This window comes from Pan paniscus, chromosome 4 (assembly GCF_029289425.2).
Source record: "Pan paniscus chromosome 4, NHGRI_mPanPan1-v2.0_pri, whole genome shotgun sequence".
Classification (NCBI taxonomy): Eukaryota; Metazoa; Chordata; class Mammalia; order Primates; family Hominidae; genus Pan; species Pan paniscus.
The window spans coordinates 11,212,611-11,236,591 of record NC_073253.2 but is presented as its reverse complement, the minus strand read 5'-3'; the positions used below and the strand labels follow the sequence as shown (position 1 = coordinate 11,236,591).

The 23,981-nt window shown below is 44.0% G+C and overlaps 1 protein-coding gene across 4 annotated transcripts in view; it reads left to right on the top strand.

Annotated features, from left to right (window-relative positions):
- CTNND2 (catenin delta 2) overlaps positions 1-18,341 on the top strand; it is a 938,532-nt gene extending 920,191 nt beyond the window's left edge. For all 4 annotated transcript variants that reach the window (XM_034959739.4, XM_034959737.3, XM_034959738.3 and 1 more), the window contains 3 exons: positions 2,640-2,771; positions 9,029-9,102; positions 17,154-18,341. In XM_034959739.4, coding sequence (XP_034815630.1) covers positions 2,640-2,771; positions 9,029-9,102; positions 17,154-17,414 — 467 coding nt within the window. In that variant the 3' untranslated portion in view covers positions 17,415-18,341. The remainder of the gene's footprint in view (positions 1-2,639; positions 2,772-9,028; positions 9,103-17,153) is intronic.
- Positions 18,342-23,981: the final 5,640 nt, after the last annotated feature.

The following is a 23,981-nucleotide window of genomic DNA, read 5'->3' as shown; positions in this document are numbered from 1 at the left end:
AAGGGCTGGAAGAGAGAAGCAGCCTTTTCTCGCGAGCAGGCAGGGCTGTGTTCACCCAGCCATGCAGCCAGTGCGCTGCCTCAGGATTTCCTAGGCGAGGCACATCCAGACACCTAGTAAACACTTGTTTGCGTGATTTGATTTTTCCCAGAACTTAATCCTGATTTACCGGAGACTTGGAGCACCGCTGCGTGTGAGGTCTCAGGAGATAATTACACACTTGATGTGGTTTAATAAACACCACCATCTGGGCAATATTGGATTCTAATTTTAAAAGCTGTGGTCAACAGGCTTTAAAATATTGTCCCTTCGTGATTGTGTGGCAGTAACTCATAAAAGGCTAACCTTTATTAGGGAAGACCCAGAGGCAAAAGGGCAAAGGCAGGAAGAGAGACTTTCCTGGAAGAGAAAGATGGTGAACCAAAGAGAAGGGGGCAGCAGGTGGAAGAGGTGAGCGAGGCACCAGCGAGCAGACAGGAACTGGATGCAGAGCCCAGTTGAGTGACAGGGCTTGCTAAGGACTCAGTTGTTCTTGCAGAGGTTCCCCTCTCCAAGCAACAGAACCCCAATCTTCATAAGACACAGTGGCTGCCCCTCACATCTCCCCAGATTCACATTCGGGACAGAGATGGCCCATGTCCCAGCCTTTGTCCTCTCCCCTGGAACCTCTCTTCCCTCACAGCAGAGCCTGGGCATTCTCTCCACCTACACAGGGTCACTGTGGGTCAGGGAGGTTCAGTCCTTGATCAAGTCATTGCAGCTCCAGGCTTGTCCTACAAGTGATGAAGGTGCTGCAGCTGTCTGAGCTGCGTGGTTTTCTTCCCTGTCTGCCATTGCGTTTGTACCCAGGACTTCTGGCCAGCTGGCATTGGGTGGGGTTCCAGCCTCAGTATTTTTTTTAAAGGATTCCAGGTAATGAATTCTAATAGGCATCCAGGATCCAAAACCCGTGATGGCTTCAAGAGCTGAGCATTGAGGCGTGATTTTATTTTGATAGGTTTGAGAGGGTGGCAACAACCCATGTTTATCTTCCCAGCACTTGGTTATGACGTCTGTTGGGCACTTCTACCTCTCATTCTACTTTATTTGGACATCCATTTCCTCTCTCGATTGAGAGCTGCACAAGTTCAGGAAGAGCCACGTGATCTGCATGTCTGCCTTGCACAGTGGCTAGCACAGGAATTTGTACATAGAAGATACTAAGGGTGACAAACTGAGTCACATGACTCAGTGACATGAGAGGTGCCTTGGGGGACCACAGACCCAAGGAGCAAAGGGACCCTACAGAGGGTGTGAATGATAAGCTCGAAGGTAAACTGAAGTTTGGCTGGGGAGGAGCTTTGACACTAGCAAAGGAAAGAGAGATTTGTCCTAAAAATCAGAGTGCTCTAGGGATTCCTAGCCTTAATAGTCACCAAGTACGCTCAGTAAATATGGATTCTGAAGCCCGTCACTGAAAATTCAGACTCAAAAGGTCCAGGATGGGCTCTGGGCATCCATAAATTCTCAAGTGAGTGTTGAGGGTAAACAAGGCTCTGAAGCACTGCCCTGGGCTATGGGAGCTGGGGAGAGCTTCCTGACAGAAGGACATGGCACCTGAGCTCCTGTGGAGCTGGACACAGCTGCAGGTGCCCACAGGGTGGGGTGCGCGACCAGCTGCCCCCTCACCCAGACGCATGGCTCCTGCCAACCTCTCCCAGTGCCCCTCTGCACTGGCAGGAAGGTTGAGTTGCTGCCAATCCATTCAGTCACTCATGAAAATTCAACCTCCTTTTACTGACTTCCTTGCCTCTGAGTTCAGCTTTTCCTCTCTTCTAGTACCAGTTTTTTAAGGACTCCTGGAATTTCCCAGGAGGATCCTCCAATTACAACCCAGCACTTTAGAAATGGGTGTAAGAGGAACGGCAGGGCTCAGCCTCCCAGCCAGACAGGCAGTGAGTGGCTGAGGTGTAAGGAGGGCCTCAGAGATTATTGGGGTGTTTATGCAAAAAGCTGGAGCAAGAATGCCCTAGTAGGAACTAGAGCTGCCTCCATGCCCCTCCCCAGCCCACCCCAGCCACAGACAAAGAAGGTCTTTGTGGGCTTGGTTATTTCTGCCCCACAAATCATCCTGTGTAGAGAGCTGTTTCCTCTGACTTTTTTAAAGGCAGTTTCTAGGTGACTCAGTGTTTAAGTAAAACTGCATTTATTTTAATCAAGGATTAGTCAATATCAGTAATAGATCTTCTGAAACACATCTAATTAAGGAAGGGAGCGTGGGAAGGAAAGGGAAGGAAAAGAGAAGAGAAAGGAAGAAACCAAGAGCAGTCTCATTCCTAAACTGCCCCACACACCTTGGGCAGGTCACGTCCCCTCCATGATCTCTCTCTGAGGAAGATGGCCCCAGGATGTGGTCCCCAGTTGCCAGCCTCCAAATCACATGCCCTCTAACTATGAAGCGTCAGTTGTCACAGGTGAGGGAATGGGGCAGGGACAAGAGCCAAAACTGCCAAAAAATAAAAATTAAAAAGAAAACCCATCAGGTCCTCACGTAGGCATTGAGATGCAGGACCATGCATAGTGAGGACCCTGACTGTGTGGAAGGCACACACGCTGTGGGATGAGATGCAGAAAATCCCCCTTTTGATTTCTTTATGTAGCAAGTGCCCCAGCTTCACCTCGGGAAATGATCAGCCTCAAAGAAAGGAAAACAGACTACGAGTGCACCGGCAGCAACGCCACCTACCACGGAGCTAAAGGCGAACACACTTCCAGGAAAGATGCCATGACAGGTGAGCGCCCCTCGCGCGCCCCCTCCTGGAACTTGGTGGCTTGACCCGCGACAAGGCAGAGATATGGGACATCAGGCTTCACGGGGCTGGCTGCGCTTGGCTGCTGAGCAGGACTTAGCAGCTGTCCAGTCACTTGAGAGCTTGATAATGATGATTTCCAAGAATTGGGACTAAGAATAGAGGCATAACTAAGATAAAATATTTTCTACCCATGTTTTATCGGTCATTTCCTGTTGTTTGCCCAGCTCATAATATTCTTTCAAATTAGAGAGAATATTCCCACATATTTCTTCCTCATTGACATCACCCACTGGGGAGGGGACTCGATGGAGGCAGTGTAGTTAGGCCCTGTGCATTAGGAATGGAGGGAACTGAAAAGAAGGTGGAAGGGGAGGGGAGGGGAGGTGGGGAGGGGAATAGAGTGGGGAGGGGAGGAGAGGGGAGTGGGGAGGGGAGGGACGGGGAACGGAAAGAGGAAGGGCAGGAGGAGGATTTAAGGGGAACCCCATGAAACTACTGTTGAGATATTTTCCCCTCTTGCCATGATACAACCTCTTACCGTGACATACCCCAAAGAAGCTTCCTTAGAGCTGATGACTGCAGATTCCCTGGGGAGGCATTCATCTTTCACGCTCGTCATCCCTCACGATCTCAGTCACAGCCATTGCCTTCCTTTCTCATCAGCCAAGACTCTTTGGAGGCCAGAATTGGTACAATGGGTACCTGTCTCTGCCCCCTCCACTGTGCCATGCCCAGCCCATCTGATAACAGGGCTTACCCTTAAGTCACTGTATAGTCTGTACGTCTTGAACACTCTGTACATGCTTCTGTTGAGGCACTCACAGCCCCCTCCGAGCTCTCCATACCTCACCCTCTCCCTGGATGGCCCTCCTCCAAGAAGCAGGATGTGGGCTCTGGCTGTAGAGGGAGTTATACCTTAAAAGCAAAGCTGCCGGAGCCCTGAGGACCTTTCAATGGGGACCCCACACCCTCTTTACCACATGGGCATGGAGATGGGTCCCTGCTGAAAATAGGCTATGAGGAAGAGCCTTTAATAGAACAAGGCCAGGTTAGAGCATTCATAAAGCTGGGGCACAAAGGGTGCCGTGCAGACACTGAGACCCTCTTAGGAGAGGAATCTGAAGAGCAGGAGGCAGTTCTCTAGTAGTATTTAGGTGTAGACTGGCAGGGAAGCAGAGCAGACAAATTGGATGATTTATTAAAATGCCTTCCAAACCAGGACAGCGAAGATAAATTTTTCTAATAGCAAATGCATTTACCCCAGCGGCAGTGTTTTCCGTGTTAACTCTGCTCAGCTGCATAAAGAAAACTATAATAAACAGATGTTTCTTATCCCTGCCCCCAGGAGCACATTCTGCCTCCATGTGCAGACCCTACAAGGGAACACCTCAGCGCTGCTCCTGAGATGTTTCCTGAATGGGAGAACTTAACTCATTACATGGACTCTAGGTTATTATTCACTTCACTGTTTACCTCCTTACATGTTGCCGCATAGATGAACAGGAACAAAGAAAGCTGTGAATCTGAATTCTGAGTCCCTGGAGTCTAGACATTCGGCAGAGGATCCCATTTGTACTGGTTATGCTGAGCTAGTCATGACACCAAATTCAACTGACCCATTCAATGTGCAGTTATCGTTGCCCTGGGTAGCCACATCACCAGCTGTCTGGGATGATACAGTGAGATTAAAGAACAGTTGTGAGATCGACTGCATTATTATTAAGTTTCATGTTTCTCTTTAACTCTCTTGCCCAAGAGAATCATTCAAAAGGCCTTCAGGTGTGGGTGTGCATGTTTATGTCAAAACAGTTCCAATGGCACATGATTGTGCCCTGGACTCAAAATAAAATAAAACATAAAATTTACTATGTTTCTGATATTTAATCTTCTTAGAAAATGGCAGGGATCTTGACAATTTCAGTGTATGTAATTCTTCAAACTTATTTAGAGGCTTAAACAGCTTTGCTCTAACTTACTTAAAAATGCAATTCAGGAGTACAGTCTCAATCATGTAGCAAGCCAGAAAGAACATTGAGATCTTTATTGAATATTATGTGTATATAGGGAAGTTCCTCTAAAGCCAGTGAGTGCTATGTAAACGCCGATTGTTATTATCACAACAATGATGGTGGTGGTGGTGGTAGTGAGGGTGATGGAGGTGATGGTGGGATAGCAGAAGTGAGGATAGTGGTGGTTTGCCACTTTCAATAGTGGTATGAATAAGTCCCCAGCCAAGCCAGGTGGAAGCCAGTCTTTCACATATTGATGGGGATATTGAGTTTCCAACCCCCACCTTGCAGGATGTTAGCAAATGCCCATCATTCCAGGGTTTACTTGCAAAATCAGATTTATTGTGGCCCCAACATCAAAAGCAATGCTTTTTCTTGTTCAAGAACAAATCTACGGGACACTTAAAGTTCGGTGCATTGAAAGATAACCTGAAAAACTGCCATCTTCCTTGTTTCATTCCCTGCCAAGAAAACATTCCCTCTGATATGAAAACCACAAGGGAAGCTTCACCCTCAAAATGCAGCCTATGAGGGCTGGAAGTGCAAACATCTCTTTGATGGAGCTGTCATCTCTTCTGCTGAGCTCTTAGAAGTTCAGATCCATCTAGGTGTTTATTCCAGGCTTCCCCCACCCTCCTTTTCTGGATTCATTTTCTAGCTTGGATGAAGCCTCATAAAATTCTTCTCTCCTAAGTGTTTCTCTGCCACTGGAGAGCCCTGAGAAATCCAGTTGGCTATTCATTCAGGCATGCCGGCTTCCACAGCGAGTTCTTGCAGCCCTGCATGCCTGGGAACCTCACGTGTTCAGTTCACCTCAAGAAAGGGCTGCAGCATCCCAGCAGCTCCACTGCCTGACTTTTAAATTCACCTGGAGGTTTTCCCTTCCCATCTGAACTTCCCACATACCCTTTCATCCAATGGTCTGTTTGTTTTTGTCAGTGTCTTTCTTATGCCATTTATTTATGTATTTATTTATGTATTTATTTATTTATTTATTTTTGAGACGGAGTTTCACTGTGTCGCCCAGGCTGGAGTGCAGTGGCGCAGTCTCAGCTCACTGTAACCTCCACCTCCTGGGTTCAAGCAATTCTCCTGCCTCAGCGTTTCGAGTAGCTGGGATTACAGGCACCAGCCACCACGCCCGGCTAATTTTTATATTTTTAGTAGAGACAGGGTTTAACCATGTTGGCCAGGCTGGTCTTGAACTCCTGACATCAAGTGATCTTCCCGCTTCATCCTCTCAAACTGCTGGGATTACAGGCATGAGCCACCACACCCGGCCTCTTATGCCTTTGAAAGTCGTTCTAGTCTTCAATGTGTTGATTCAGTTGGGAATTGGGTATTTGGGGGCTGTTAGAAAAATAGAAAGGCATTCTTCTGTGAGTCCACTATTAGCTCGGTCATATGAGGGCAGAGCCTCTGTGAATTCCTCTGCCTCACGTGTCTGTAAAGGTAATTCAGTCTCAGCTATGGTCTCGTTTAAACGAGTGAGGGGAAAGAACTTCCAGTATTAACATCCTAGGCTCAGAAGCCACAAACTGTGCCTCGTGCTTTTAAGATTCCTCTGATGACAGCGTCTCAGTGTCTGTTTATGATTTCACAACAGGGAGGGAGGCCAAGACTGCAATAGTGCAAATGTTCTAAAAAATATATGCATTTAATTCTGAGCAACAGAAAAAACAAAATTTCACCTTATTCCTCAAGTGACATTTTCTATCAGCAAATTATAGCTCTGAAGGCAGATTTATCTAAGGTTTACCCATTTATTCATTCAGCAAATGGGGCACTTACTCTATGGGTGTCCACTGAGGCCAGGCGCTGTGCCAGGTTCTGAGGATACATACAGAGGTAGCAGCAGGACAGACTGTTTCTCTCTCAAGGGCCTTCTGCTCTGGAAGAGGAAGGCAGACAGTACATAAGGTAAACAGTATAACAAGTTCCCAGCAAGATGATACTGCACTGTGTTTAGTAGGAAGAAGAAACTGATCAGGGTAATGAGATGGGGGTGCAGGCGGAAGGGGTTACTTCACTTGACGTGGGAGGAGGAGACATTTGAAGTCTGAGGGAAGCGAGTTCCAGAGAGAAAGATCAGCAAAGACAACCTCACCGAAGCTAAACAAGTTTGGCCCGCTCTGAGGAAGGAGGGTCGGCAAAGCTGGGACTCCTTTAACAGGAGGAGAGGAGGGAGAAATGTGTTAGGATTTTAGGCAGGAAACAAACCTTGCAGGGCCTCATGGCCATAGTGGAGAGCCGTCTCAGGGTGAAGGGCATTGGAGCATTACAAGCAGAGAAAGAGACAGAACCCAACTTGTGTTACAAAGACAGCATTCTAACTGTTGGTAACAGGGTGGATGGAGGAATCAGGCTGGGCAGAGTGGAAGTTGGGCCTTCGAGGAGGATTTGGTAGCAATGGTCCAGAGAGAGATGGTGGTTTGCACCATAATACAGAGACAGGAGTGACATGCATTCAACCAGAGAGGATAACAGAATGGTCTTTAAAATGGAAAAATGGACTTTCGGCTCTCACTTTCTAAGCTGAATTCTCCAGGAGGAATTTTATTGCACAGCTGTAGTGAACTCTTAGGTAAAAAATCATGGGTGGAGTGAACTTAGACCTTGAGAGGTTATACTGACCTTTCTCATGTGGCCTATAGGTAGAGTGATCCTACCTCATTATCCCCTAAATACTGGAAGCAAACAATGAGCCCTTCCTAGTTTTAGAGTGTTTTATACCCCACTGACACTAGACAGCACTTTCCAAAGCTTTTTTTAAAAAAAATTTATGAATACATAATAGTTGTACTTACTTATGGGGTCCATGTGATTTTTTGATACAAGTATACAGTGTATAACAATCAAATAAGGGTAATGAGATACCATCACCTTAAACATTTATTATTTATGTTAGGAACATCCCAATTCCATTATTCTAGTTGTTCTGAAATATACAATAAATTACTGTGAATTATGGTTGCCCTATGGTGCTATGAAACACTAGATCTTTTCTCTTCTAACTGTATTTTTCTACCCATTAACCATCCCCTCTTATTCCTCTCTCCCAACTCCACTTCTCAGTCTCTGATAACCATCATTCTACTGTCCATCTTCATAGATCAATTTTTTTTAGCTTCCGCATATTCCACATGTGCGTGAGAACATACAATATTTGTCTTTCTGTGCCTGGCTTGTTTCACTTAACATAAATCACCTCCAATTCCACCACGTTGCTGCAAGTGACAGGATTTCATTCTTTTTATGGCCAAACAGTACTCTGTTGTGTACATATACCACATTTTCTTTAACCATTCATCTGTTGGTGGACACTTGGGTTGATTCCACATCTAGGCTATTGTCAACAGCGCTGCAATAAACATGGGAATGCAGATATCTTTTGATACACTGATTTCCTTTCTTTCTAATATACACCCAGCAGTGGGATTGCTAGGTGATATGGTCATTCTACCAAAGATTTCTTGAACCATGACCCTTCAGCAGCTGTGAAGGGAGTGGTGGCCTGTGCCCTTCCTCTGAGTGGGTGGCTTGAGCTTCAAGGGTTTCCCATAAGGAAGTGGGCTAATAGGCCCCCTCTCTGGGCCTTCAGAAGCTGCTGGCAACTAGAGGAGACCTTCATCTCTTTCGTCTAGACGACAGGCAAGCCAGACAACAGAGTGGGATCCTCCCTCTGCATCTAGTTTGATTCCAAAGCCGCAGGCTTCCAGATACATGGGGGACATGCAGGCGATGCCCCCTGCCCGTCCTTTGGGTCTGTAAGAAATGAACTGTCTGAAAGATGATCAAGCACTTCTGTGAGCTCAAATTAGAAATTTTATTCTTGTCACTCTCCGGCTAAAAGCTAAGCTGCTGATACAGACTCCTGCATGCTTCAGTGCAGGTGACAAGCCTTTATTACCTGCCAGTTTTCACCAGAAAAGAAGGCCATAAAACTTACAAAATGACCATCTGTTTGCAGCATCTGCCCTGACCCTGTCTGTGATGTGAACATTATTGCAAGCGGCTGACATGCTGTGGGGATTTTCTAGAATAACTGTTCTCCTTTTTTAATATCTGTATGTAAAATGAAGTGTTCAGGGCCAAAGAATGTCTTCTACTTGGAATGGTCCCCAAGAAAACAAGCTTTGTTAGGGCAAGAACTTGCTTCAATAACAACTATTCCTTATTTGTAATGTTGTTTTCTTTGCTAAACTTTTGTTTTCCTTTTGCTTTTAGCTCAAAACACTGGAATTTCAACTTTGTATAGGAATTCATATGGTGCGCCCGCTGAAGACATCAAACACAACCAGGTAAAGTAAATGCAACACGTTTGTATTTCCTTTTCAATGTGACTCATGTGAAATAACCTGGAATTTTAAACATAAACTTTCATCCAACATACATAAAGAACTGAAAAAGAAGGAAACGTCCCCTGAGGCCCTCTCCTCACACCTGTTGCAGTGTGTGTGTGTGTGTGTGTGTGTGTTGGACTCGGCAGAACAGCCTCAAATGTGCAAACGGCCTTTGAACCTCGTGCTTGATCTGGTGCAGAAAGCAAGTATTCTGCTATGGTGCAAAACTAAAAGAAACCCCCAAATAGACAACTGTAAGATGTCACTAAATAGGAATTGTCTAATTACTGGACAGAGATGGAGTAGCTCCTATAACCCTGCAAATGCATTAGGAAGGAAGCATTCATTATACATGATCACTACCAATAAAGGAGACACAGCAAGTTCAATAGAGAACTTGTAAAAGAACACATAAATAAGTTCTATTATTCTGCAATACATGAAATGCATTGTAGTGTCTTGCTACTCAAAGTCTAGTTGGGGAACCAGCAGCATCAATGTTACCCAGAATCTTGTTAGAAACACAGGAGAGATTCTTCTCTGGCTCCTAACCCTAACCCGTCCAAGATTTTCTGCAGCACAGTTGCATTCTAATTAGATGCGCTTGTGTGCACATTCAGGTTTGAGGAGAACTGAACAGTAGATTCTTTTTATTATTATTATTATTTTATTTTTATTATTATACTTTAAGTTCTGGGGTACATGTGCAGAATGTACAGTTTTGGTACATAGGTATACACGTGCCACGGTGGTTTTCTGCACCCATCAACCCGACATCCAAATTAGGTATTTCTCCTAATGTTATCCCTCCCCTAGCCCCCCACCCCCAGCAGGCCCCAGTGTGTGATGTTCCCCTATGTCCATGTGTTCTCATTGTTCAACTCCCACTTATGAGTGAGAACATGCAGTGTTTGGTTTTCTGTTCTTGTGATAGTTTCCTGAGAATGATGGTTTCCAGCTTCATCCATGTCCCTGCAAAGGACATGAACTCATCCTTTTTTATGGCTGCATAGTATTCCATGGTATATATGTGCCACATTTTCTTTATCCAGTCTATCATTGATGGACATTTGGGTTGGTTCCAAGTGCTTGCTATTGTGAATAGTGCCACAATAAACGTACGTGTACATGTGTCTTTATAGTAGAATGATTTATAACCCTTTGGGTATATACCCAGTAATGGGATCACTGGGTCAAATGGTATTTCTGGTTATAGATCCTTGAGGAATCGCCACACTGTCTTCCACAATGGTTGAACTAATTTACACTCCCACCAACAGTGTAAAAGCGTTCCTATTTCTCCACATCCTCTCCAGCATCTCGTTTCCTGACTACTTTTTAATGATCGCCATTCTGACTGGTGTGAGATGGTATCTCATTGTGGTTTTGATTTGCATTTCTCTGATGGCCAGTGATGAAGAGCATTTTTTCATATGTCTGTTGGCTGCATAAAAGTCTTCTTTTGAGAAGTGTCTGTTCATATCCTTTGCTCACTTTTTGATGGGGTTTTTTTTTCTTGTAAATTTGTTTAAGTTCTTTATAGATTCTGGATATTAGCCCTTCGTCAGATGGATAGATTGCAAAAAATTTCTCCCATTCTATAGTTGCCTGTTCACTCTGATGATAGTTTCTTTTGCTGTGCAGGAGCTCTTTAGTTTAATTAGATCCCATTTGTCAATTTTGACTTTTGTTGCCATTGCTTTTGGAGTTTTAGACATGAAGTCTTTGCCCATGCCTACATCCTGAATGGTATTGCCCAGGTTTTCTTCTATGATTCCTATGGTCCTGGGTCGTATGTTTAAGTCTTTGATACATCTTGAGTTGATTTTTGTATAAGGTGTAAGGAAGGGGTCCAGTTTCAGTTTTCTGCATATGGCTAGCTAGTTTTCCCAACAACATTTATTAAATAGGGAATCTTTTCCCCATTGCTTGTTTGTGTCAGGTTTGTCAAAGATCAGATGGTTGTAGATGTGTGGTGTTATTTCTAAGGCCTCTGTTCTATTCCTTTAGTCTATATATCTGAACAGTAGATTCTTAAGGAACCAATCTGAGAGAGAGAGAGAGTATATGTGTGTGTTACTCTGCAAACATTTATTGAAGGCTCATTTTCTCTGGCTCTGCAGGAACTATAAAAGCCAAAAGACACAGTTGTTCCCCCTCGTTGATCAGAAACTTCATACATCTCTCCTTCCCATGGTGGGCATCAGCCCACTCCATGTGCAGCACTCTGGAAAACATATGGTGTTGCCTGTGACCCCCTGGTGAATGGCTTGGCCCCCATGGCCTATTTGATGTGTTGCTAACATCTAATCAGCCTCCCCTCAGTTCTAGTATTTGCTAAAAGCAAAGAAGCCAATGACTAAATAAATAGGGTCATGAGCTGTAGACACCAGGTCACCAGGGAGGCCCCAACTATTCACTTGCCAACCTGCCTCCATAAAGGCAAACAGAAACAAAATGTATTAGAAATGCCAACTTCATTTATGGAAATCAATCATGCTTCTTGCAGCAAATATTATGAAATTCTGGATGTACAGTAAGCAGATTATTGCCAATTATTACAGATTCTTGTCAGGTTGTAATAGGACCATGATTTTGCCGCCAAGAGTGTGAGATTCATCTTGAGTCCCCTCAGGTAGAGAGAAGCTCCTCATTGGAACCAGCTCCCTCTGCACCAGCCTTCCTCTCCCGGGAGTTGGCATTGAAGAAACGCCCTGACATGGCCAGGGGTCTCTGGCATCTCACAGAGTGGCTGCAGTAGGTTCCAAAAGACTGCTTGCCATCTAGATTTAGAGGACAGTCTATAACGGCTCTAAGGGGCACATTCTTTTTATGTAAGCAGATCCCGAGCATTTAAGCAAATGAGAATTAATGTGCTAAGATGGCATCCTTGCCATGAGTGTGAACACCACCTAGCCATAGCCTTTCTCCCAGAGGTCTCCAGAATGTGCTTGACTCAGTCTCAGAGTGAAACACCAAGGCCACTGGGCCTCAGGCAAATGTTGCTAAAATCCACCCTGGATGGAGAGCAAGCTCCGCATCTCTCGTCAGGACCGAGGCATTGCAGGCAAGCCCCCGGCAGAGCTGAGTCCTATCTTCATAGCTCAGGACCACCATCATTCCCCGTAAGGGACCAGCCAAGGGAAGTGGATAATTGGATCATTCTATCTTAGCCTAACATCCATTTTTAAATGTCCACCAAAGAGAGGGTTCCCCCCTCTCCCCAAAAAGTATTTCCAAGGAGATCATAATGACACTCCATTGAACTTGGAGAGGAAGGAAAGAAAGCATTTTACTTCTTTTAGACTATGTTATAGGAATAAACCTTGTCTTCACTTGCAGTTTTCTTTCTTGGGGACTCAATAAAGTGCAACCATCCTAACCCTTCAAAAGACATGTTTTCACCCTCTTCCGGTTGGGAGTCCTAGAGAGGACTCATAAACAGTATCCCTGACTTGGATTCTCTGGCCATAGAGGTGTAACCAACCATTCTAGGTGGAATGCTTTCATGTTGGGAGCTTCCCTGGGCCAAAAGTTACCCCAGAACTTTGCGCCTGGAACAGTTTCACCAGGAGGGATCCTCCAGGGTTTGGTCAGTTTCAGCATCGAAGCTTGTCCTCTGCTGAGCGCTCCTGTCTCCTGGGTGGCTCAGTCACCAGCCAGGTCTCACAGGCTTCACACTGGGTAGTGACTGAGCTTATGGGGAAGCAATTCATGGAGGGAAATCAGTTTCAAGTGGATCTCCAAGATAAGGCAAAAGACAGTGAGAGCTGAGAAAGAGACGCCTGCACCAGACACATGGCCACACGTGGGTGCTGCTCCTGTGACCTGGGACTCAGGCACATTTTCAGTGAACTCTGAGCTTAAAGCCTCCTAGAAGAAACAATCAGTAGTATAAAACACAGTTCGTGATCTTTGGTTTGAATGTCTGAGGTCAACGGGTTACAGACATCACTTTAAGACTTAACTGACTAGGCGCAGTGGCTAATGCCTGTAATCCTAGCATTTTGCGAGGCCGAGGCAGGCAGATCGCTTGAGCTCAGGAGTTCAAGACCAGCTTGGGCAACATAGCAAAACTGTGTGTCTACAAAAAATACAAAAATTAGCTGGGCATGGTGGTGTGTGCCTGTAGTCCCAGCTAGCTGGGATGCTGAGGCAGGAGGAAGGCTTGAACCTGGAAGGTGGAGGCTACAGTGAGCCATAATTGCACTACTGCACTCCAGCCTGAGTGACAAAGCGAGACCCTGTCTCAAAAAAAAAAAAAGACTTAACTATGCATACTTTCCAAACATCCTTTTGAGCTTCTACCAGTCCACCCCATAATTACAAAGAGAAATATCATGTTGAACGGTATCTATCTAGCTGACAACAGGATTTTTGTTCAGGAACTAGAAACAAAGAGCTTTGCTGTTTTGATGACCAATATTTAAATGATAACAAAACCGGAATCTTGAGTTCCTTCCTGGTGTCCTTAGTTCCACTGTCACGTGAGCAGGCCAGTTGGAATTGTCCGCAGAAATGAGGAAGACGAGATCCCAGGAGGATACGTGTTTCCTTCAGTCCCCCAGCCAGGAAGAGGCAAATACTCATCTTGGTTCTTCTGTCTTCCTGTCCCATTTTTTTTACCTCTATGCCAATGGTTCTCAAATTGGAGCATGAGCCAGAATTCCCCAAAGGGCTGTTAAAGCACAGATTGCTGGGGCCCATCGCCAGAGGCCCTGATTCAATAGGTCTGGAGTGGGACCCAGTAATCTGCATTTCTAACAAGTTCCCAGGTGATGCTGATGCTGCTGGTCTTGGGATTATGCTTTGAAGACCACTGATACTTCATATCTGGCCTCCTTCATTTTCTATGAACACTCTGAGTCTTTCTATGAACACTCTGAGACATGGAAAAGTTGGAAGAGCTATACTGGGCTACTATTTCCCTTGTGTTCAAAATAAATCCAGTTTCCTGGCAAATTCATTAAGGAATAAACCCAAAGAAGTCTTTTGTCATTATGCTAACAGAGTTGGAAGGTGTCATGACACTATCCTTCATAATTTAGAGTGAATATTCTACTGTTGAGGAAAAAGTTCAGCAAAGATGACTTGGTAGAAACAGAAGCCATGGAACAGAGCGCAGAGAGCGTGAGTATATTGACCCTGGAGTGAGCTGCTGGTCACCACCCCTTTCCAAAACAAGATGCAGTGTTAAGGCAAAGAAGACAAAAGCTTTGGGCTTGCGTATTCCTGGGCTTCTCTAGACCATAACAGACACCCAGATTCAGAAATCCCCTCTGCTCTATTGGGGCATCATTCTACATCCCTCATCCAAATCTGGCTGATGCAAACTGTGCAATTTTTAATGCATTTATTTTTAGGTCTTATGTGAGGAGGGCTTTGGGAGGGGTCATTTCATCAGCCAGATTTTCAACTGTCAGATATTCCCTTAAAGTTTAAAATGCAGCCAATATTCCTCCACTGTGGATGTGTCTCACCAGCAAACGTCCATACCACAAGAGCAAATACCACAAGACGTCCATACCACAAGAGCAAATACCACAAGATACCACAAGAGCAAATACCACAAAAATGTCCATACCACAAGAGCAAATACCACAGTGAGCAAATTCTGTCTCTCCGGGTGCAGCAGTGTCACGTGTCACCTGTGACAGTTCATTTGTACACACTTTCGGGACTGGGGCACCAAACCTCAGAAGTGATTGGTGTGGGATTTTATGAACAGTACAGATGAATGGAAGAAGTTAATTCTCTGGGGTAAGAGGCTGAAAAAGCTGATACCCAGCTCCAAAATGTTCACCAACCAGAGAGAACATGACAACAGTCAAAGCAATTTGAACGAGGTTGTGCAAAAGAACCAAAAAAATGAAAGCAGAAGCCACTTTGGAGGAGAGCTATAACCCTTGTGAGTGACTCCTCCTGAAGATGTCCCTGTCCCCTGCACTGCCTTCCCTGGCCCCCAAAAATGCATAAGAAAACACACCGCTTCTTGGTCTCTTTTGTCCACCGACTTTCTTATCTTAGAACCTAGAGTCAGCTCCTTGAGGCCTGTCCTCCAAGGTTTGGCCACCTTGGCTCTGATGGGACTGGGCTAGGTTGGTAGAACACCTGGGTTTTACAGTCAGCCAGCCATATGTTCCAGTTCCTGTTCACAACACCACTAGCTATGACGTTTTGGAGAAGTTTCTTAACTTCTCTGTGCTTCAGTTTTCTCATCTATAAGGTGGGAGTTTGCTTGAGGGATGGATAGATGGATGGATTGGTGGGTGGATAGGAAGACAGACAGATGATAGATTATAGATATTGAGGTAGACAGACACAAACACACATAAATATTTATGACTACTGGAGTATTAAAGAATTTGCTAAATGTTGAATAGGGTGCCCTGCTGAAAAAGAAACACAGCAAATCTAGTTCCCTCCCTGTGTAATTTTTCCAAACTTCTAGATTCTGAGCCTTTGCATGTCTTGCACTTGGAAAACAGCCCTGTGTTGGAGTGGAGTTCAGCAGCGCACAAGCAGAGCTCTTCAAAGAATAGCAAAGGGCACCCCAACCTAGCAACGCAGTCCAGTAGACCTGGACTTAGCAGTATTTAATTGCAGATGTTGCACATTCATTCCAAATGTTCCTCTCATCCTTTGTTAGCTCTCAGGCTAACAAAGGTTTATCCTCTATGGACTTTTGGACTTCTGTAGGTAGACAGAAACCTCATTCATTCAGCTACCACTAACTAGACACGTGGGACATCCTAGACAGCTGCTGTGATGAAGTTCACCACTTCTTTGAAGATCAGGTTGATTACTAGTATAAATCAATGACATATATAAGAGGGAGTTTCACTTACTTGAGAGAAGAATTATGTGTAAGCCTTTAAAAGCATTCATTTACACACAACGTGCTAATTACAAATCATTATCTATTAACTAAGACCAATTTCTAGAGAACGTTTCCATGCTGAACTTTAGTTAAATTAATAGGGAGTCACTGAGTCCACCCAAAAGTGATCAAACGGTATTTCTTTAAGAGTGTTTAATAATTCACACCAGACCTCCTCCCCAATTACTGCACATTAGCAGAGCTTTGTGCATCCCGGTATGCACTTGCTGTAGGGTTAACCTCACCCTATACCTTGGGAGGTTCTGCTCATTGCAGGGGCAGGTGCTTGAAAAGGGACCCCAGGGACTAGAACAGATACAAATGCACCAATGTTTATTGCAACATTATTTACAGCAGCTAAAAGGTAAAAATAACCCAAGCGTCCATCAGCGGATGAATGGATAAATAAAATGTGGTCTATGCATACCATGGACTATTTTATTCTTATATGTATACAATCATGGGGTGCCAGTGCAGTTTTGCTACTTTGAGGTAAAGTCATGGCCTTCAGTGCATTCATCAGTGGAGCAATACACATCATACAGTGGAATATTATTCAGCCACAAAAACGGATCAAGGTCTGCCATATGCAACACCATGGATGGACCATGCAAACTTTATGCTAAGTGAAAGAAGCCAGTCGCACAAGGACAAACACTCTCTGCAGTGCCTATATTAGGCAGATTTCTAGAGACAGAAAGTAGAATGGTGCTTGCCGTGGGCTGAGAGAGAGGGGATGAGGAATTACATTTAATGGGCACAGAGTTTCTGTTTGGGATGATTTAAAAAGTGGTGGAAACGGATGGTGGTGATGGTTGCACAACACTGTGAATGTTCTTAATGCCACCTAATTAATCTTACACGTCAACATTTCTTAAAGCAAGCTGTTTTATGTTAATGTATATTTTGCCATGATAAAGATTATGTAGAATGATAGCACGTGGACCTAGGATCCAATTTTCAAAAGGAAAGCCAATGACAGTTGGCAGTTTTGGAGAAGCAGGGCCACAGTGGTGAATGCCTGGATGTACACAGCCTCTTCTTTGAAGGAGAGTTGGGTGCCGGGGCAAGAGGCAGGCTGAGTCAAAGGAAACCAAGTAACCCAGTGTGGCTCTTCTTTCCCGTTTAGGTTTCAGCACAGCCAGTCCCACAGGAGCCCAGCAGAAAAGATTACGAGACCTACCAGCCATTTCAGAATTCCACAAGAAATTACGATGAGTCCTTCTTCGAGGACCAGGTCCACCATCGCCCTCCCGCCAGCGAGTACACCATGCACCTGGGTCTCAAGTCCACTGGCAACTACGTTGACTTCTACTCAGCTGCCCGTCCCTACAGTGAACTGAACTATGAAACGAGCCACTACCCGGCCTCCCCCGACTCCTGGGTGTGAGGAGCAGGGCACAGGCGCTCCGGGAACAGTGCATGTGCATGCATACCACAAGACATTTCTTTTTGTTTTATTTTTTTCTCCTGCAAATTTAGTTTGTTAAAGCCTGTTCCATAGGAAGGCTGTGATAACCAGTAAGGAAATATTAAGAGCTATTTTAGAAAGCTAAATGAATCGCAAGTTAACTTGGAAATCAGTAGAAAGCTAAAGTGATCCTAAATATGACAGTGGGCAGCACCTTTCTAGCATGAGCTGTAGAGTAACGAGAAGTGCTTTATACTGAACGTGGTTGATGGGAGGAGAGACGAGGCATTCGGGCCGGTGGGGCGTGAGGGTTATCGTTAAGCACAAGACACAGAATAGTTTACACACTGTGTGGGGGACGGCTTCTCACGCTTTGTTTACTCTCTTCATCCGTTGTGACTCTAGGCTTCAGGTTGCATTGGGGTTCCTCTGTACAGCAAGATGTTTCTTGCCTTTTGTTAATGCATTGTTGTAAAGTATTTGATGTACATTACAGATTAAAGAAGAAAAGCGCGTTGTGTATATTACACCAATGCCGCCGTGTTTCCTCATCTATGGTTCTAAATATTGCTTCAATTTCAAACTTTTGAAAGATGTATGGATTTCCAGTTTTTCTTTTCTTTACTTTCTCCCAGTATGTTTTAACAAAAAAAAAAAAACCAGGAAAAAAGGAATATTTAGCAGTATTGTTCGTTCTGATATGTGAATTTGTTTGTGACAACTAAACAAGGCATTCAGCAGTTTCTGACAATTAACATACATCACTCCACACTCCTTGTCAACAAAGTGCTTTTTCACTGCCTAAAATTTTAGATGTAGATATTTGAAATAGATTTTTTTCATTTATACCAGTTTTCTTTATGATGATACAGTGTTAAAAGAAAATAAATTACAATTGATCTGTCATCCATATTTGCTAAGAATGTCTATTTCCAAGGACCTATATCTTACAAAATACACATTCTTGCTTGTGTGTCTGTGCGTGTGGGTGTATGTATGTCCACGTACTAGAAAAATGACCTGTGTGAGATTTTATTTTGACAGAAGCTATTTCATTTGCTGTTCATCTTGTACAAACTTTGTTTTTGGTTTTTTAGTATAAATGTACATCGGTTTGTTCCTTTTGTACTGTATCTATTCTTCTGACCATCTAGTGACTCAGGATATTAGGCCAGTTGAAGTGGAGTTATAGGATTTTCACACATTCACGCATACTTGGATATCAACCCTCTCTACAGGTCCGTTTCCTTACACATTTTATCCCCTCAAAACACGATAAACCATGGCCAATTCAGTTTCACTTTGGGGCCAATTACTTGAAGTATCCACAGAAAATGTAAACTGCTCGCCTTATTCCCCCAAACTTTTTGTTCATGTGGCAGGGAGCAGTACACAACTATGGAATAGATTATTAAAACTGAACTTGAAGCTAACGTTAGAATAGTGGTTAACAGAGCTAAGAAATAAGGCTAACTAACCATCGAAAAGAACATGGGCCGCGGGTAAACTAGCTTTGCTCTTTAGATGCAAGTGGCTGAGGCCAATAGGTGCCTAGTAAATGTTAACTGTTCTTGGAAAAAATAAAAACATAAGTAACAAAAGAAATTGGCTGCCATCGTCCTTTAAAACTGGCTTCCCTTCATGCTACATAGTTTAATTCAGCTCCAAGTCTCAAGTAAATGGTTCTTTCTCCAAATTTAACAACAATCAAATGATAGTCAATTCACGGATAGTTTGGGAAATGAAAAGTTAACTTTCAGAATAGAGCAGTAGACAGAAATGTATGTGTGAATTATGTACTAGTTGGCCATACAGGACTCCACATTTCTGGATTCCCTCACAGGAATGCTTCAGACCCTCTAGAGAGAGAGAAACATGGCACATTGAAGACAGGGTTTCCACTTCATCTGTATCATACAGTGCAACAGTAAGGAGAATGTGATATGGACATGACTTCCCTATCACATAAGGGCTGGCTTAGCCTTTCCAGAAGGAAGCAATAGGACTCATTCTCTGGTTGGAGTTGTGCCACAGAATTAATGTGCTATGGAATTCCTCCTCCTAGTAGAAACCGTATATTTTCTTTATGATTTTTGAGTCTTAATGCATGCCCTACATTTGCGACTCATGAAGACCAAGGATGTCTTTGCATCCCATAATTCTTTGAGAGCACATTGTGCCAGGCTGTGATTAGCTGACTCAGCTAGGAGCCTCCCGCATCAGAAGGAGAGATAGTGGGAAAAGTTTAAAAGTGTTTGTAATTATTCAAGCCAATCCATTTTTCCTTTTTAGGCACATATACAAATAGATTGAGGATAGATATAGACAGAGAGAGAGAGAGAGATGACAAATAGATAATAAATAGCTATAGATAGATGATAGATGGTGGATGGATAGGTAGATGGAGGTAGACAAGTCAATAGATGGGGACTTACTTGAACTGTGAAATAGCCTAAAGCCCGCACAGGTTCCCTTGACAAAGAAGGTTGGTCAGCCAGTGATTTATTGTTTGTAACATGGGATGCATTGGATAAAAGCCCCAAGTGACAAGAAACCTTTGTTTTGCCTTTGATTGTCCTGAAAGTAAGTAAGGCCCCTCCCACAAGTGGCTGTGTCTTGCATCTACAAGAGCCTCCAGACCCTGAATTTTCCTACAGAAATGGGAATGGTGTTTTTCAGAGGAAAGAGGGGAAGCGAGGAAGTTTCTTTTTCTGTTCAGTCCCTATGGTAGACCATAAAAACCCAATGCACTTAATAAGATGTACAATACAGACCCCCTTTTTTTTTGTTGTTCTTGAGGGTATTGGTCACCAGGGACTGATTAAGAAACAGTCCCTATACCATTATACCATTATGGATAATAGTAGCATTTAACAATAAGATCTTTTTATTATCACACATTAATGTTGTGATCCTCATTAAGAGTTGTGCATTAGACAATAAAATATCAGGTTTAGAAGAATCAGGGTGACATAAGATGTCGCATTGTATTTGGAGCTAACCTAAGTGAAGGTTAACCAATGATGACCCATTTCATATTAATGAGACTCGTGCATTATGGAAAGCTGCTGTTTAAAAAAGCAGTGTTTAAACTCAGTAGAAAAAAACAAACAACCTCAGTGTATTTGGTATGTCTTGTTTCTCTTCAGCTCCTTTTTAATGTCTGATACTGTCCCCTTCGTCTCTGAGAACCGTGCCCCTGAGAAGTGAGGTCTGACTGTCTGAAGATACAGTATTCTCACTCACACGGCAACAGGGAAATGAACATGGCTGTTGTCTGACAAAATGCTGTTTACAAAAGTATTCATCCAGGCTGTTGGGGTCTCTTACCTACCAAATAGAACACTCCAGGCGCCTCAGCTTACCTCCACCTCAGACGGCAGGAGAAGAAAGGCTGCGGCCAGTCGGTTCACAGAAACCTGACCTTTATCTCAAGACCAAAGGAACCTCTGTGTGACAAAGAGAAAAAAATAAGCCAGCAATCAGGGGAGCCCACGGAGTGCTTTAGAGATCTGCACATCACAGGCTGGAGGCTGCTGACATGCCGGAGACTGCTGACATGTTGCAGGATTTTCCATGGCAACGTTTCCTGTAAGGCCCCATGGCTCCACTCCCCACCTGACATTTCATTTCTACACTGTGGTCGAAATGAGATTATAATAGAAACTCATGCCGGGTAACCATCTCATCAAGACCAAACTGACCTTCCTATCAGCAGCCTTGTATCCCTGGGTCTCTCTCAAATCCCCAAATCTCCAAAACCAAAAAAACACTTTGTAATGCACTTGGTAGCAAAAGCTCACCTGAACAAACTCCAAGCTATGAATGGTCTTTGTTTCTCCGACCTCGTGAGACTCCTCCGATGTTTCTCACACATGGTGCATTTGACTACCAGGTCCTGCCCAGACTCTGCTGAGCTTGTTATGGACTTTGTGGTGCACACCCAAATTACCTTCTAAAATCAGAAAATTTCTTAGTTCAGTTTGCCCCAAGGGATTCACACAGATGAGCTTGTACCCAAGTGCTTAATAAGAGAACTGGACTTATGAGTTACCAAAGCCTGGTTCGGCTCTCAGAACCAGTTCCCTTCCAGTGGTGCATTTCAGATCAGAATCGACATTAAAGTGTGCTGGTCTCCATCCTGCGGAGAGGTCCCTGTGGGCAAGAGAGCCTCGTGCACACCACCTCATCGCAAGGCAACATACTGCTTTGTAACCTGTAGATACATAGGAATGAGACTTCTGGGTGTCCTCGACAATGCTTGGCTGTACAAAGCAAAGAGACCAAGACCTCCAGTTGCTTGCAAACAACAACTAGAATACATCCAAGCAGGGGACCCATTAATGTTTTTTCCAGACAGAAGGTTTCTAATACAGTCCCTGTCGCAATACCCAGTTCCGAACTAGCAAATCAGGCACTTGACCCTCCGTCTCTTCATCAGTTCCATCATAAGTAACTTGTCTGCCCCTAAAGCTCATCAGCCACGAAGGATAGAGAAGAAATAAGACCCACCCCCAACTCCCTAAGCACACTAGGTAATTAATAACGAAAGTGGAGTTTTAACTCAAGTTTGGGCCTATAAGACAATGGAATTCTCCACATAAACTTCAACAATGACCACATAAAAATCACACATTTTTAAACTTTACAATATCTGGTTGCTCCGTTTCTCAATAAAATGAAGACATTATGAAGCACCTGGTTCTCTGTACTGGAACTTGCATGCATGACAAAGACATAACCCCAGGGTGGTGCGGACAACAATCTCAGAGAAAATACAAGATACACATACTGCTCTACTGCAGGGCTTCTTGGCCAATGCATTACTGATTTTTGGGCTGAATAATTGTCTGGGGGTGGTGTGAAATGCTTTCCTATGCATTCTAGGATATTTATCAACATCCTTGGCCTCTACCCACTTGATGCTTACAGCACCACCATCTGCAGCTGTGACAATCAAAACCATCTCCAGGTATAAGCAAATGTCCCCAGGGGGCAAAATCGGCCCCAGTTGAGAACCACTACTCTAGTGTGATGCACAATACGCTAACCACTACTGAGTTAAAGGAAGGGAAAAGATGCACTCCTAGCTCAGTGATCTGAGGAATACGAGACAGCAGAGATGGTGTTTGGCAAGAACGTAAGGAGTGGAGAGGCTTCCAATGAGCAATGATGAGGGTGCTTCAGGAAAAAGAAACAAGTGAAGGAGAAGATGGACGAAGGATAGGGAATGAACAGAGAACAATTTGCAATACATTTCACTCCAAAATTAGGAATAGGAGGAGGATGGAGCGAGAGAGAAACCCACTAGGGACAAAGTTTGAGGCCCTTGAAAGCTCTATTGTGACAGGTGTGGTAGCGTGTGCCTGTAGTCCCAGCTACTGGGGAGGCTGAGGTGAGAGAATCACTTGAGTCCAGGAGCTGGAGATTAGCCTAAGCAACATAGTGAGATCCTGTCTCTAAATAGATAAATAAATAAACAAACAAACAGACAAAAAGAAGAAAGCCATATTGCAGAAACACTACAAAAAAATTTTACAACATTGTTGCAAAGATTCTGGGGTGTGGGTGTGTGTGATGGTTGTAAAGGTAAAATCTAGATAAGTGAGTCTCAGACTTCAGCATCCATTAGAATCACCTGGAGTACATCACCTGGATGGCTTATTCAGAGAGTTTCTGATTGGGTAGGACTGGAACTGGCCAAGAATTTGCATTTCCAAGATGTTTCCAAGCGATGTTAATGTTGCTGGTCTGGGGGCCATATGTTGAGAACCACTGGTTTAGGGAGAATCACTTCTGCGACTGTTGTAATAATTAACCTAGAACCTCGTTACTCAAAGTGTAGTCCGGGGATTAGCAGCACCAGCATCGGCTGGTAGCTCACTAGAAATGCAGACTATTGGGTCCCACACCAGAATCTGCATTATCAAAAGGTGATTTTTTGGAACATTAAAGTTTGACAGCCATGATCCAAAAAACACATAAGCATCTGAGCTAAAAGAATGACAGTCAAGAGAAATAAAACTGATGTGAAATACTGTAGAAATAAAATTAGCCCTTGGCTACTGCTCAGTGAAGGATGGAGGTACCCAAAGATCCCTCTGAGGTGTGAGCCTAGGTAACCAGAAGTCCAGCACATATTATAACCACATAAAAATGTGTGATTTTTACGTAGTTATTGTTGAAGTTTATGTCAAGAATTCCATTGTCTTACTAAGGCCCAAACTCGACTTAAAACTCCACTTTCGTTATTACCTAGTGTGCTTAGGGAGTTGGGGGTGGGTCTTATTTCTTCCTTATCCTTCGTGGCTGATGAGGCTTTAGGTGCAGACAAGTTACTTATGATGGAACTGAGGAAGAGATGGAAGGTCAAGTGCCTGCTTTGCTAGTTGAGTTTCTACTCATCCATGACAAGGAGGAAAAACTTTTCCAGTGAGGAAAATCCACTTGGTTTTGGACATGTGAAGTTGCCCATGCTGATGGTAATTACAGAGGGCGGTGGGATGTGCAAATGGTACTTTGAACTAGAGATGTGGAATTGGGTGT